This window comes from Peromyscus leucopus, chromosome 7 (genome assembly GCF_004664715.2).
Source record: "Peromyscus leucopus breed LL Stock chromosome 7, UCI_PerLeu_2.1, whole genome shotgun sequence".
Taxonomy (NCBI): domain Eukaryota; kingdom Metazoa; phylum Chordata; class Mammalia; order Rodentia; family Cricetidae; genus Peromyscus; species Peromyscus leucopus.
This window is the reverse complement of record NC_051069.1, coordinates 101,977,529-101,992,085: the sequence shown is the minus strand read 5'-3', so window position 1 is coordinate 101,992,085 and position 14,557 is coordinate 101,977,529. Positions and strand designations below refer to the sequence as shown.

Genomic DNA, 14,557 nt, shown 5'->3' with positions numbered 1-14,557 from the left:
CTTATGCATTTTAGGCAAGCTGACAACCATGAACTGTATTCCCAGCCTGAAATTTAATCTTTTCTCCCTCCCTCCTCACCCCCTCATTCTCACCCTCCCTCCCTGCCTCCCTCCCTGCCTGCCTCCCTCCCTGCCTCCCTCCCTCCCTCCCTCCCCCCTCCCTTCCTTCCTTCCTCTCTTTTTTCTCTTTTGAGACAGGCTCTCTATGTAGCCTTGAATTTATTATGAAGTCCAGACTGGTCTTACTTAAAACTCAATTATCTGGGGGACTGGAGAGATGGCTCAGAGGTTAAGAGCACTGCTTGTCCTGAGTTCAATTCCCAGCAACCACATGGTGGCTCACAACCATCTGTAATGAGATCTGGTGCCCTCTTCTGGCTTGCAGGATATGTGCAGACAGGACACTGTATACATAATAAATAAATAAATTAAAAAAAAAAAAACTCAATTATCTGCTTGCCTCTGCCTTCCAATGTTGGGATTAAGGCATGTAACATTTTCTTTCTTGTAATTGTTTCACTTTGATAGGTCCATTTGTTTCCAGTACTAAAGTTTTGAATTTTGAATATATAAAAAATGCTCAGTTCCCAAGAGGTAGTGCAGAGGGGTTGTATTCCTCAGCCTTGAACTTTGTTCCTAGAGACGCCCTCCCACTGACCATGTGTGTGTTTGTTGTTCAGGTTGTAAATGACTTAAAATCCTTATTGTCAAATCTTGATGAACTAAAGAAGGAAAGAGAGGGTCTTGAGAATGACCTGAAGTCAGTGAATTTTGACATGACAAGCAAGTTTTTGACAGCCCTGGCCCAGGATGGCGTGATAAACGAAGAGGCTCTTTCTGTCACTGAGTTGGATCGGATCTATGGCGGTCTAACAACTAAAGTCCAAGAGTCTCTCAAGAAGCAGGAGGGACTTTTGAAAAACATACAGGTACATTTATATGTTTAATAGGAGGTATGTGTCAGACCTATGGCCATTAGAGAGTGGGAAAACGAAGAATTCACAGAGAGAACGTGGTATATCTGCATAGTTGGCAAAAATAAAGGGTCTTTCCAGCTAGGTTGGCATGGGACTCACTGTGACTATGTGACACAGGTGGATCTCAAACTTTCCATCCTTGCGTGTTGCCTTTGAGAGTGCTGGGGGATTGGGGGATTTATTAAGGCAACTCCATGTAGTTAAAAGGGAGGTTTAATTTGGGGTGACTTACAGCAAGTAAAGGGATTGGTTACAGGATCCGGGAGAGGTGAAGTGCAGTCCAGAGGTGTTCTCTGGAGAACTTAGCCGGGTCTGTCTTCCAGCATCCAGGATCACCAGGAACCAAGAGAGCTGGCACACCCGGATCTTGGGTCTTAAGGGCTCCCATTTCAGCCCTGCTCAGAGGCAGGTCATAGGTAGGCGTGACAGGGGGTAGTACTAGGGGTAGTACTTCCAGGTCAAAGCTGGAACAGCTACCCACTACACTGGGGTTAAGATTTAGAGCAGTGCACTCTTAATGGCTGACAATGTCTATTGGTCACATTCACCTTGTATGTGTGAGGTCCCAGGTTCAATCCCAGTGCTAGAAACAAAGCTGCTTCTCTGGCTAGGGTGCTCTGTGCTGCTTAGAAGGCCTTCAGACACATGTTTTCCAAGTCATTTCTAGGAAGAATCAAAATGAGTGGGAATCACTAATGCCTGCAGAATGATCTGGCTAATACATAATAGACTTTAGCTATGTATAAAACTTGAGACATTGCTGTTTTATCAGTGAATATGCAGAATTCTATAGCGGTAAAAGTATTCTAAAATAATCAGTTCTCATCTGTGCGCTTTTTATGTTATAGAATGATAGAAATTAGTACCCATTGTTGATTATATTTTGCTATCATTGAATTTGTGACATTTTTTACTTAAGAACAAAGTAAAAAACAGTGTGACACAAACAAATTCTAGGTATTCCTTGTAATTTTGAATATCAGCAATCATAATTTCCTAATTGGAGAAGAGATCAATACATTTTTTGTTGTTTTATTTTTGTTCTTTGAGACAGTCTCACTTATGTAGCCCTGACAGGCTTGGTGTTTTTAGAGATCTACTTGTCTCTGCCTCCCCAATGTTGAGATTAAAGGTGTGTACCACTACACCTGGCCCTAGTACAAATATTTTGATTGGCTGTCAAGATGGCTCAGGGGATAAAGGTGTATGCCATCAATCCTGATGACCTGAGTTCAATCCCTAGGACCCATGTGGTGGAAGAAGAGAACCAGCTCCTGAAATTTGTCCTCTGACTTCTGGATATGTACCATGGCACATGCATACATGCATACACACGTGTGTATGCAATACCTATTAAATGAAAGAAAATTTCTAAGTATTTTAAGCTGAATTAAATTTATAAGTAAATATACACTTTGTTTCTTTTACCAAGGTCTCACACCAGGAATTTTCTAAAATGAAGCAGTCTAACAATGAAGCTAACTTGAGAGAAGAAGTTCTGAAGAACTTGGCAACTGCATATGACAATTTTGTTGAACTTGTAGCTAACTTGAAGGAGGGCACAAAGGTATGTGTGCACACGAGAGAGACTAGAGCTGCTAAGTACAGATGGAAAAGGACAGTTAGGATGCTGGTGGTATTTCCAGTGGGATCAAGTACTGTGCATTTGATGTGCTGGTGTTACTGCCTTTTCTTCTGTCAAGCTTGCAGAGGGAGAATGCTCAGCAGAGGCAGCACCATTTTGGTGGAACTTTGAAGAATAAATTATGTGGAGGAAGGACTTATGCATTGTAGGTAGCAGGAATCAGAGCTATCAGAAACCAATGACATCTTCTTCAGGGCTAGTTGGGACTGATTTGTGGTACAGGGGGACACATGGCTTGGATCTCCTGTGCTGGTGGTGTAATGAGGACAGACTTGTGACCTACCAGAGTCTCAAAGTAGTTTTCAGATATGTTCTAAGTGCATCCCTTGCTTTGTTCTTTAAAGGGTGTAGAGAAATGCTTTTATTTTATATATATAATTTTTCCTCTGATTGTTTTGCTTTTGAGAGAAGTGATTTTTAAGTTTTCCAGATACAGAGTTTCTTCTGGTTCTTAGCTCCATAACGATAACTGAATAAAGTTACCTTGATGAGATTCAGTATTTATTATTGGCAGTCCTTTGAATAGACAGCACTGTAAAGCCATGGTGTGAGGGGAAAGTATGAATCCATTCATTAGGACTCAATGCTTTGTTCAAGTAGATAAGCCGAGGAATTCTCCAGAGAGCCTTGGGTATTATCTACAGTGACACCTGCATTTTTATAGTTAGTGTACAGGTTTAACTCAGCATGACAATAGATTTAGAGTCATCACTTAATAGTTGGTTTTTGTATAGGGATGGGGAATATGTTCAGTTATAAAACCTGTAACATACAGCCATTTAATATTTAGTGCCAGTATTCTGTGAACATGATCTGATTAGTTTTATTTTTCTTACCAATCTTAGGTCATATTTAGTACTAAGTTACTCAATTGAGAGTATGAATGTATCTCATGTGAATGATTGCAGCTTCTATTCTCAGCATCATTGATAAATTAGTGTTAGAATGTATTTTTCCCTGGGTTAGAATTGCTTTTACTTAGTACTTGTATTTGCTCTTTGCTTATAGTTTTACAACGAGCTGACTGAAATCTTGGTCAGGTTCCAGAACAAATGCAGTGACATCGTGTTTGCACGGAAGACAGAGAGAGATGAGCTCTTAAAGTGAGTTTGTTTGTGCATCCGAGTGTACTTAAAGCCACTTTCTTACGTTTGGGGTGAACTGAGTGGTGCTGATGCAGGAATTCCCCTTCTCTCTTCTGTGTATTTCACAGAGTCATAGGGCTACTTGGTTTAGGATGAAAGAATGAAGGAGCAGAACCCCAAGATGTAGAAGTACAGTGGGGCCCCCAGTGAAACAGCTCAGGAGTGTTCCACTCCGGGGAGGAGGTGAACAGTTCAGAAGATAGCACAGTCCCTTCTGCAGAGCCCTGGAGAAAGCTGGGCCTGTATAGAGGGCTGACATAGTGCGTAGTGTGGAAGCAGCTGGCCCGTGTTTATCCTGTGAGCAAGGGGACAGAATTGGGCAACCTTTGACTGACACCTTAAGGGGAGATAGCCCACACCTGGCACTAGACTTTTTATTTGGTAATCTGTGACGTCTGTGAGGAACACTATCTGTCCCTGTGTAGGGTAACCCCAATTAAACCCTCACATATGTGTACACACACGCACACTCACACACAACATACACACATATATATAGTTACATACACACACACACATATATGCACCCATATATGGATATACATCTACATATATCTACATATATTTAGGAAGCTTGTAAAATTGTCTGTGTTTCTGGATGGCTCTTTCAAATATCCTTAGTGTTTAGTAATCCATCTCCCCAGTCCCTCCTCTGCCTCACCCTCCCATTGTCCTCCCTACTTAGGCCACCTGTGTTCTATTAGCCCTACCTCCCTTTAGTCCCCCCCCCCCCTTCTAGTTTCCTGGCTTGTACAAGTACTCCAAGTAAACACGGATCTAGAGTGAGAACATGCCCAACATTGGTTTTTCTGGATCTGGGTGACTTCAATCATTGCAATTTTATCCAATTACGACTATTTGCCTACAAATTTCATAATTTCACAGTTAATTGAAATCTTTTATCAAAGGCAGAATATTTGGAAGAATTGAATACTGTCGCTTGTACTTCATTCTCCTTTCACAAGTGATGTAAAACATCGTGTCAGTGGTAGTTGGCGGTGGGCATAGTGATCGTGGCATTTTACTTTTGCTGTTTTGCATTATTGAGCTGTGACTTAATAGCTTTGATTTATATCATTAGTAACTGTAGGAAATTCTCATTTGCCCATGAATATGTTAATTATTGGAGTTTATTAAAGGAAAAGTCTTATGCTAAAGCTTTATAGTATATGCATATATTTTTGATCTTTCACAGTGTGACCTTTAGAATATTAATATTGTCTAAAATGTCTCCATTTGTAAGCAGTATTTATTTACATTAAGTACTAACATCTTTTTCTTTTAATGAAGATAGTATTTATCTTCCACCTGGTATGGGTGGCAGATGTGAGGGGTGGCTGTGTAATAAAGGTGACTGATTGTGACTTCATGACCACTGGTCCTGGTGTAGATACTTATTGAGCCCTGAGAGGCTGATGGCCATCATGTGTCACTGGAGTGTGTGGACCATAGGGTTTAATGAGACTTGTGAAGTTAATTCTAATTTGCTATTTGAAGAGACTTTATGTATGTCTCTTAACATGTCTGTGTTTTGATGTCTTTTCAATAATATATCTTCTGTGAGTTTATCCTAGTGACAGATCACTGTAGTGACAGATTATTACATTAGCTTTTAACATACAATAGCTCAGTGCTACTTATCTTTAAGTAACAGGTTAAAAAAATTGTTCTAGAAATTTACATAATTTTATCTGATTTTTATCCCCTTGTTTGTTTGAGACAGGCTTTTGATACACAGCTAGGCCTGACCCCAAACTTGTGATCTTCTGCCTCTACCTCCCTGGTGCTGGGATTTATTTTGTGTGGACACCGATGTCATACTCGGATTGAGATGTTAGCCCAGTGTCTGAATGGGTTGTAGTTCTGACAATTGTGCTACTAGTTTTTGTTTTATAATTAACTCTTACAAGATAAGAGGCAATCTTCTAAGGCTGCTTGCCTAGTTAAGACATTCCTTATTCAGGTTATAACTAAGATGTCTGAAAACAAACCAATCCTTTGCTGGATTTTAGAAGTAGAGTCACACTTCAGCTTTGTTTTGCTGCAGTTATTAAAGATTCAGTTTCTAGGCAAGAATAGGAACGTGTCTAGAATACTGTCTTTTTTTTTTTTTTGGAGGCACTTTTGCTTATTATGTGAAGAAAAGCAAAAGAAATAAGATCTTTTTTTTTTAAATTTTTTAAACTTTATTTTTTATTTTTTTGGAGTTGAGGATCAAACCCAGGGCCTTGTGCTTGCTAGGCAAGCGCTCTACCTCTGAGCTAAATCCCCAAGCCCAAGAAGTAAGATCTTATAGGTGTTTTTCCTGGTGTCAACCTTAACACCCTCTCTTCCCCAGGGATCTGCAGCAGAGCATTGCTAGAGAGCCCAGCGCCCCTTCCATCCCTCCCCCAGCGTATCAGTCCTCCCCAGCTGGGGGGCATGCGACCGCTCCTCCAACTCCAGCTCCGAGAACCATGCCGGTGAGTAGGCCGGGCCCCTGCTGCATTCCTGCAGCTGGCCAGCTCTGCAGGCTGCAGTGGCGGGAACTAACTGATGGTCCCCACCTCTGGTCGGGGTTCAACCTTCTTATGGCTTCCAACTCATGAATTCTCACCCCCAAAAAACGTTTAACCTGAGTGAGACAACATCTTTAGAATGGACTTTCCCCCCAAATGAAGACAATAATGGAAAAAGATACATGTCCTCAGAAGTGGCTGAACAAACCTAGAGCATGAGATGCATATTATGAGACTCCTGTTTTTAAAATACATGGGAAGACAGGAGGGAGTTGTAGATGAGAATGAACAATTCATTACCATCTCTGTGGCATATGAACTTTGATTTGAACTTGGTTCACAAAAGCAGCTGCAGGAGACCTTTCTTTCAGGTGAGTAGTGAGTCTTGGATCTGGAGTGTAGTTACCAGTCCTAGGGAGGAGCAGCCTGATTGTTTTGGTGACCCGGTGAGTGTTGATGTCTGGAGGGCTGGCTCTGGGGAACTGGCGGCTTCGGATGCTTCCGCAGAGCGTCCGAACGGTCGCCTAGGTTAACAGTTGCTCAGTTTCATCGCCACTCGTGCAATTGTGGGTTTTTGAAGTTCTCACGGCTTTAAAGCGTTTGTGAAAAGAATTCGGGGCCTGATAGTAGGTCCAGGAATGTGTCAGAGTGTTGGTGGAGACAGCGTGTGACTAGATGTCAGCACCAGGAAGAACAGTGGCTCTTCAGAAGTCGGAGAGCAACTTTCAGCCACGTTCTAGACTAGTAAGCTAATGCTTAAGAGTGGGAGTCAAGGGCTGTTTGGTTGCATGGTCAGGAGACCTGTGCTCTCCTCACTGTAGTCAGCACTGACTGAGAGCCACACTGCACATTCTGTATCATCACTTGTCTTCTCTTCCAGCCTGCGAAGCCCCAGCCTCCAGCCCGGCCTCCACCTCCTGTGCTTCCTGCAAACCGAGTCCTTCCTGCTGCTGCTGCCCCCACAGGGGCAGGGACTGCTTCACCAGCACCGCCACAGACCCCTGGCTCTGCTCCCCCTCCACAGGCTCAGGGACCACCGTATCCTACCTATCCAGGGTATCCTGGGTAAGTAAGGCAGTGACACCCTGTGTCACCAAGAATTGACTGATTTCTAGCTGTCATTAATCTTTAAAGACAGGCTCGTCCCTTCTCTGAACACAGATCTCATGAATTAGCCATGCTGTCAACTTGCCCAGAAATTAAAATCATGTTATAATTGCTTATTTGAGTAGCTGAACAGTTTTTATTTTTTGCATCTTTCATTTATATAACATATCTCTTCTGTGTGAAATTCATGACATGTCCCCTGGCTGCCTTTATTGATATGAAGCCAAGATCCCAAGGCCTTGTTTCTGTGCTTGCACTTAGAAATCTCAGTATCCAGTAAACTGACAGCTGGAAATTTAGACAGTTATGGGATGTGTTTGAAGGTTAGCCTTCTTCGTGGGTGGTGGGAGCTGAACCCAGATCCTCTGGAAGAGCAGCCAATGTTCTTAACCAGTGAGCCATCTCCCTAGCCCTGAACACGAGCATATTCAGAGAACTAGATTGCTTCATTCAAATGAATGTTTTTATTCTTCCTTTAGTAGTTAAGATTCAACATTAGTATTTTCTGGGCAGTATTAAAAGTATGATAATCTTTGACTTAATTAATGGTAGGGATGCTTTTTCTCTTGAAACAGGTCCTTTGTCTCCCTAGAAGAATGAAAAGCTCTTGTTGAAAACTGACTTTAGAATAGTGACATTCACTCTGTAGGGTTTGACTTACCAACCCAGTGTTTTCTTCTCTTCTCACTGTCAGGTATTGCCAAATGCCCATGCCCATGGGCTACAACCCCTACGCATATGGCCAATACAACATGCCGTACACACCGGTGTACCACCAGAGCCCTGGACAGGCTCCGTACCCAGGACCCCAGCAGCCTACTTACCCCTTCCCTCAGCCCCCGCAGCAGTCTTACTACCCACAGCAGTAACTGCCACATGCCGGCGGGTCAGATCGGAGGGGCAGGACAGCGCTGCCGTCAGTGTTCTAAGCCATGTTCTGGTCACTCAAGCATACTTTGCTCTACTGGTTGCCGTGGATACTTTCTGTCTGTGGCTAAAAGCCGAAGGCCGGGCCCCACTTCCACATTTGATCGCACTCGTGAGATTTTGCTGCTGTTGCAGTATGAACACTAGGTATAATAGCATTTGAAAAAAATTACAGTTCATAAAACGTTGAAAATGAGAAATTAAACCTGCAAGTGAAACATTTGAAATTAGCATACTTTATAAGATGCGGTTGGAACAAAGATGGCTTAAGTACTGATATTCAAGGAAAAAGTTTTCTTTTTCTTCTGGTTTATTGATTTAGTTTACTTTCTATTATATTTTGCATAATCAAGGCATTGTAAATCTTATAATTTAAAAATAAATTACTTAAGAACAGTTGTCATTGTTATGTTTTGTCATTGATTCTCATTGCTGTCTGGTTCCTTTCTGGTGTTAGCCTCTCTTTTGTATGTTCACAGGTTAAATGTACTGTGTTGAAATGCATGAGCAGCGCCAGGTAGCAGTCAGGTTCAAGGTTGCAACAGGAAAGCACAGCGCTTAGCTCTGCACTTCATCTTTCGTATGCTGATAGTAAGCTCATTTTCAAAAGTCCTATAATGTGGGAGACACACAATTGTTACCAAAGATTCTTCAAATAAATATAAAATTTAAAAAGTGTATATTTAATGTTTCATTGTTAGATTTTCCAAGAAAGTGATGCAAATTCTGGTACTAATTTATTTCCCCCCCCACAATCTGGTTAAATAAGTAGTTGCCATTGACAGTATCATCTGATGTGGTGGAAAGTTCCCTGTGCCTTTCTCGTCCTTGGTTTCAGCCGGTCTTCTCCTGTAATGTCTAATGCACAGTATGTTTGAACGGATCTTAACCCTTCCTTTTATAATTTCTTATTTTTTAAAACAATTTTTTTTGTGGCTCCTGAAAGCTGAGGTTATTTTGTAATCCAGGGAGCAGTTCAACAGGACAGTTGTTGGGGACATATGCTGAGTCTGGAATAGGCTGGGTCCTCATGAGTCTGCTCTGACAACGCTTAGTTGCTGTACAAGCCTCCATGACAATGAGGAGATGCATCCTAGAAGGGAGCCATGCAAGTGGGAGCTCAGGGTCTCGGGGGCTCTGTCTCTGTGAGCTTTTCCAACATGTTAGGTGTATGAGCAGACTTCTAATCTGTGTTTGTTTCTGAGTTTAATGCTACCTTTCTTGCATTATCATCTCAGTTAAATGATACTGTCACTCAGTCCACTGTTGGTTTCATTGACACTTTAGGCTGATATTTAAATGTAAGACTGAAGATACAATTGTAAAAGGGAGTAAATTGGTTTAAACAAATGTGTATTTTAAATTACCTTATTTTGTTGTATGCAGAAAACACAAAAGTTGTGCTACTTCACTACAAATGACTGATTACCTGAAATATGGACGTTGGTTTCAAGTCCGACAGCTAAACCTTGGCAAAACTAACGGTTAAACATATCATTGCTCAGCTTCAATGCTTTGGATGACTCAGTGTATGAGATGGGTTTATTTGAGTCCTCTGTAAATGGCATTTAAGGTCTATATTCTCCCCACTTGAGTTTCTTATACTGACATGAGACATCCCCTGAGTTAGGGAGGTCCCAGATTGCTAGTCTATATTCCTTACCAATGCAAAACAGCCACCAAAAAAAAAAAAAAAAAAAAAAAAAAAAAGGCCTGAATATTCTCTTGGGGAATGGGGTGGAGGTATAAAGGAAAGGGTGAATGTATCAGAGAGCCAAAGGGAGGAGGGTCAGGCCAGCAGCCATTCCCTCACTGCACTGGGCTATTCCTGCAGGGTCACGGGAAGGTCAGCGTGGGAGGGAGCCCCAGGCTCTGGGGCAGCCCCTCTCAGTAGCCTCCTATGTCAACTCCTTAGTGAAGCCTCTTGTGTGGCAGGCCCCCTTGCCAAGACTCTGCCTCTTGTCAGGGCTCTCATCCTTGAAGTTGCTCAGGATGTTCCTCCAGTCTCTGGGCAAGGCATTGAGCTGCAGTGCTAGGTTTGCCTTCCTAAGTCTGTCTGGTTCGACAAGGACGCTAGAAAGCCTCTTTCTGTGCCCACTGTCCTGGAAAGCAAGATGGCAGCCCTCACTAGGGTGCTTTGCCAGCACACTTGACTCCTGTGCTCGGTTTGCTGTGCTCTTCAGAGTATACTATAGAAGTTACTATGCGTGATGCTGTTTACTTAGAGGTAGAGGGTTCCACTCTGGCTTGAGTGTGTTACCCCGTGTTTATAATTAGACTTTCTGTTACCTTCTTAAATTAAGGTACCCACCCTCAGGCCATTTATGTTGGCTTCCTAAGCCTATTATGAAATGGATTACCTGCCAGCTACTGAAGCTTTGCTGAGAAACCAGTGAGAAGTGGAGAAAAGCCATCCAACTTGGATTCCTATCCTCAGATGGGTGGCTTGACCACTGGCTGTGGTGTTAATCTGAGTCTGAGAGCCATTGCTCTGCTCCTTGGTCTTTTTCTTAGTTGAGAAAAGCAGTCCCGTGTCACTCACCACGCAGCAACCAGTCTCTCTGAGACACCCCGAGTCCACACTCCGGCACCCTTGCAATCATGCTCCCCAGTTTGTAAAGGTGGGTGTCACAGTTGTACCCCACTCTGTCCCAGCCAGCTACCTTTCTAGTCAAAACAGGTCTGTTTTTTCCATTGAGCTTTACAGTTTGCAAACATTCCTTTGTATACATTTCCTAATTTCATGAACAGGATAATAAAATAGTAAACAGGCCTCAGTTTGCTAATGGGAATTGTTAATCAGTGACTAGGGTGTCTTGCAGCCTTGCTACAGCCCCGTGGCGTATCATTTCTAAGATTTGTGCAGCCGTCAGTTGACTGATGCTGTAGAACAGGGCACAAGCTGGACCAAATCTTTGCAAGAAGAGTTAAAACTGCTGGTTTAAATACAGATTTAGAATTAAATGGAAGAGCAAGAAGGGAAATTATATTTTTAACAAAAGAGAATATTCAGGCTTTATTTCTGGTATGAAGTTTATATTTTTTAAGAAAATATATCCTATATTATCACACCAGAGATTTTAGATTCCTTTCTGGTTACAAACATTGCTGGTAGTTGGATTATATTTTTATTGTATTCATTTCTCTTAGGGGGAAAATTGTAAAGAAACAAAAAGATTCCGGATGAATGTATCCTAGAAATAAAAGTTGAAAGATTCTTACTTCTGTGGAGTATGAATTCTTATTTAAAGTGTTTCTCCTTCAGTTTCGTAGTTCCCACAGTTGCCTCGACAAGCGGTGGGTTGGGGAGTAGCACACCCTCGAACCAAGGTATGGACTGCACGAGGAAGCCCGTTAGTTGTTAGCAGCTACCCGTCTCATAGTTAGTTGTTAGGAGTGCACTATGGAGTTCATAAAGAAGCAATTTGACCGCAGCTCTTTCAGACATGCATTTTCTTCTAGAGACACTTTTTTGGTCTAATTTTTGGAACAAGTCAACAAGGTTGCTACAATACTTGTTTAATTGAAGGAGTGTGAAGTGTGTTCATCTTCCCTCCCCCTCTTTTTATTAATTCATGTCAATGCTATAAAATAATACATTTAATTATGGCATTTCATACATGTATATCACAGGGTTTGATCATAACCCCCATTACCTCCTTTTGCCCCCCTTACAGGAACAAGGCTCTTTTCCCTTCTACTTTTGTGTTCTTTTTTTTTGAAATTAGATTTTGCATATGAGAGAAAATGTGAATATTTCTCTTATTTTGCTTAATAAAGTGACCTCCAGGTTCATTTTTCTCTAAATGACAGTTTTGTTCTTTATGTCAGAATAAAACTGTTGATCTGTTGATAAGCACCAAATGCTGACTCCATAATTTGGCTATCGTGAAAAATGCCACAGTAAGCATGAGTTCAGGCATCTCTTGTGTGCATGGATTTCTTGAGCATATACCCAGAAACGGTTTGGGAGGGTTGTATGGTAGTTTATTTGTGGTTTCTTGAGGAGTTTCATTTTTATAGCGAGGGGATGTTGATAGAAGATTGGGCAGAAAGCATGGGGAGTACCCAGGCCCCTCCACCCAGCTTCTGTTAACAGTTTGCATCAGTGTGGCTCATGGACCATATGAATGAACAATAATTTCATTAACTAAAGTTCAGAGTTCACATTAGTCTACTTTTGTCTGAAACGATAGTTTTACCGAAAGCATGTGTTTCCATCATTACCGCTTTGTGCAGAATAGATTTTTCAGTCCCCCGAGTCCCTGTGTGTCAACTGCTTACCCTCCCGCCCCAACTCCTGGCCACTGTGGGTCTTTCGCAGTCTGTCTAGTGTTGCCTTTTCCAGGAAGTTAAGAGTTGGAACACACAGTATGCAATAGCCTTTTGAGACTGACCCCTTTGTGTATGCCTCTTCATGGCTCAATAGCACAGTGTGTAGATTTGCTGGGCACACCACAGTCCCGCCACCCACTTGTCTCTTGATGGATTTTGGGTGCTTTCAATTCTTGGAAGCGTAGGAGGAAACATTCTTGTGTGTGTGTGTGTGTGTGTGTGTGTGTGTGTGTGTGTGTGTGTGTCCGTGTCCGTGTCCACACAGTTTCAGTGTTATCTGGGTGAAAAGTCTTAGTGCAACTTATGGGTAGACCATAGATTGTTTTAAAAGAAGTCGTTGTTTTCCAAAGTCTCATTACCATTTTATATTCCACCAGCAATATGTAATAGGTTCTGTTTCTCTCATTGTCAGCATTTAGTATGCCTGTCTTCTGAGTGTTAGTCATTGGAATATGTGTGTGGTATCACTGCTTTGAATTAATAATTCACTGAAGATGCTGATCATCTCATTTGCTAATATGTTGGTGAGGTTTTATTTGGGAAACTTTATCCATTTTAAAAAATGTTATTTTATGTGAGTGTTTTGCCGCCTGCCTGCATGTATGTGCACCACATGTGTACGCATTGTCCATGGAGGCCAGGAGAGGGAGGGCATCAGATCTGGAACTAGAGTTAAAGATGCTGTGAGCCATTGTGTGGGCCCTGGGAATCCAGGGCCCTCTGCAAGATCAGCTGGTGGTTTTAACTGCAGAGCCATCTTATCTGTCCCGGATTTTATCTCTTTTTAAAACTGAGTTATTAAGGATTCTTTGTGTGTATTTTGGATATAGTTCCATTATTAGGCATATTTTGTACTTTTTTTCCTCACTTAGGGGCTTGCTTTATTCTCTTGTTAACTTTCTTTCTTCAAATTTCAAGTATTTTGTTTTAAAATGAGTGTTTTTTGTTTTTTCGAGACAGGGTTTTTCAGTGAAACAGCCCTGGCTAATCTGGAACTCACTGTAGACCAGGCTGGCCTTGAACTCACAGAGATCCGCCTGCCTCTGCCTCCCAGTGATGGGATTAAAGGCGTGCGCCACCACCGCCCGGCTAAAATGAGTGTTTTATAGGAATATACAATATAGATAGCAAAGTTAAAAAAATTAAATCTTTTTTTACTTTATTATAAAAAAACCCTTGGAAATAAAAACATTATTAACCTTTTTTAACAGCTTTTCCTTTCAGATCATGCTTTTCTTGTATCAAAAAAAAAATCAAATCCAGAGTCACCTAGATTTTTCTCCTGCTGTCCCCTAGGAGTTTATAGGTTTGTGTTTTACATTTATATCAGCATTGGCAGTTGATAGTTTTTGCCAAATGCAGCGTTCTAGGCTAGGGTAGTTTCTTTTCAACATGAAACGTCTCATTGCACTCTCTCCTCGCATGAACAGTTGTGCAAAGAGTTCCTATGAATTCTCATGATGTGCTGCTGGCTAAAGGAACTGGCAGAGAGAACTGTAGGAGCAGGCCTAATGCTCCTCTGGCTTGCCCATTGTGTTTTTAGCTTATTGTGGCTGTCAAGTCTTGAGACTTCATTTAAGAAATTATTATTTATGTTTATGTACATGTGTCTGTGGCCAAGGAGTTCAGAGTGCTGCCAGCCGCCTGAAGCTGGAATTCCAGGCAGTTGTGAGCTGCCTGATGTGGGTGCTGGGAATTGAACCCGGGTCCTCTGTAAGAACACTATGTGCTCTTAACCATAACCACTGAGCCATTCTTCCAGCCACTTCATTTTTTTTTTTAAGCACCTTTGCTTTCCCTAGGAGTTCCTTAAGTTAGACCTGGGAATGACTTCAGCTATAGCACTTTATGGTCACATAGGAGCGCTGTTGGTGATAGAAGGTGACCATGTGGGTAGTGTCCTGAGAAGGTCCTAGGTCTTAA

At 41.9% G+C, this 14,557-nt stretch overlaps 1 protein-coding gene across 1 annotated transcript in view; it reads left to right on the top strand.

The window, feature by feature from the left end:
- Window positions 1–11,520, top strand: part of LOC114709262 (programmed cell death 6 interacting protein) — a 60,567-nt gene extending 49,047 nt beyond the window's left edge. Inside the window, 6 exon segments of the mRNA XM_028893010.2 lie at window positions 681–929; window positions 2,410–2,544; window positions 3,631–3,725; window positions 6,106–6,229; window positions 7,146–7,330; window positions 8,067–11,520. Of these exon segments, the coding sequence (XP_028748843.1) occupies window positions 681–929; window positions 2,410–2,544; window positions 3,631–3,725; window positions 6,106–6,229; window positions 7,146–7,330; window positions 8,067–8,241 (963 nt within the window). The 3' untranslated portion in view covers window positions 8,242–11,520.
- Window positions 11,521–14,557: the final 3,037 nt, after the last annotated feature.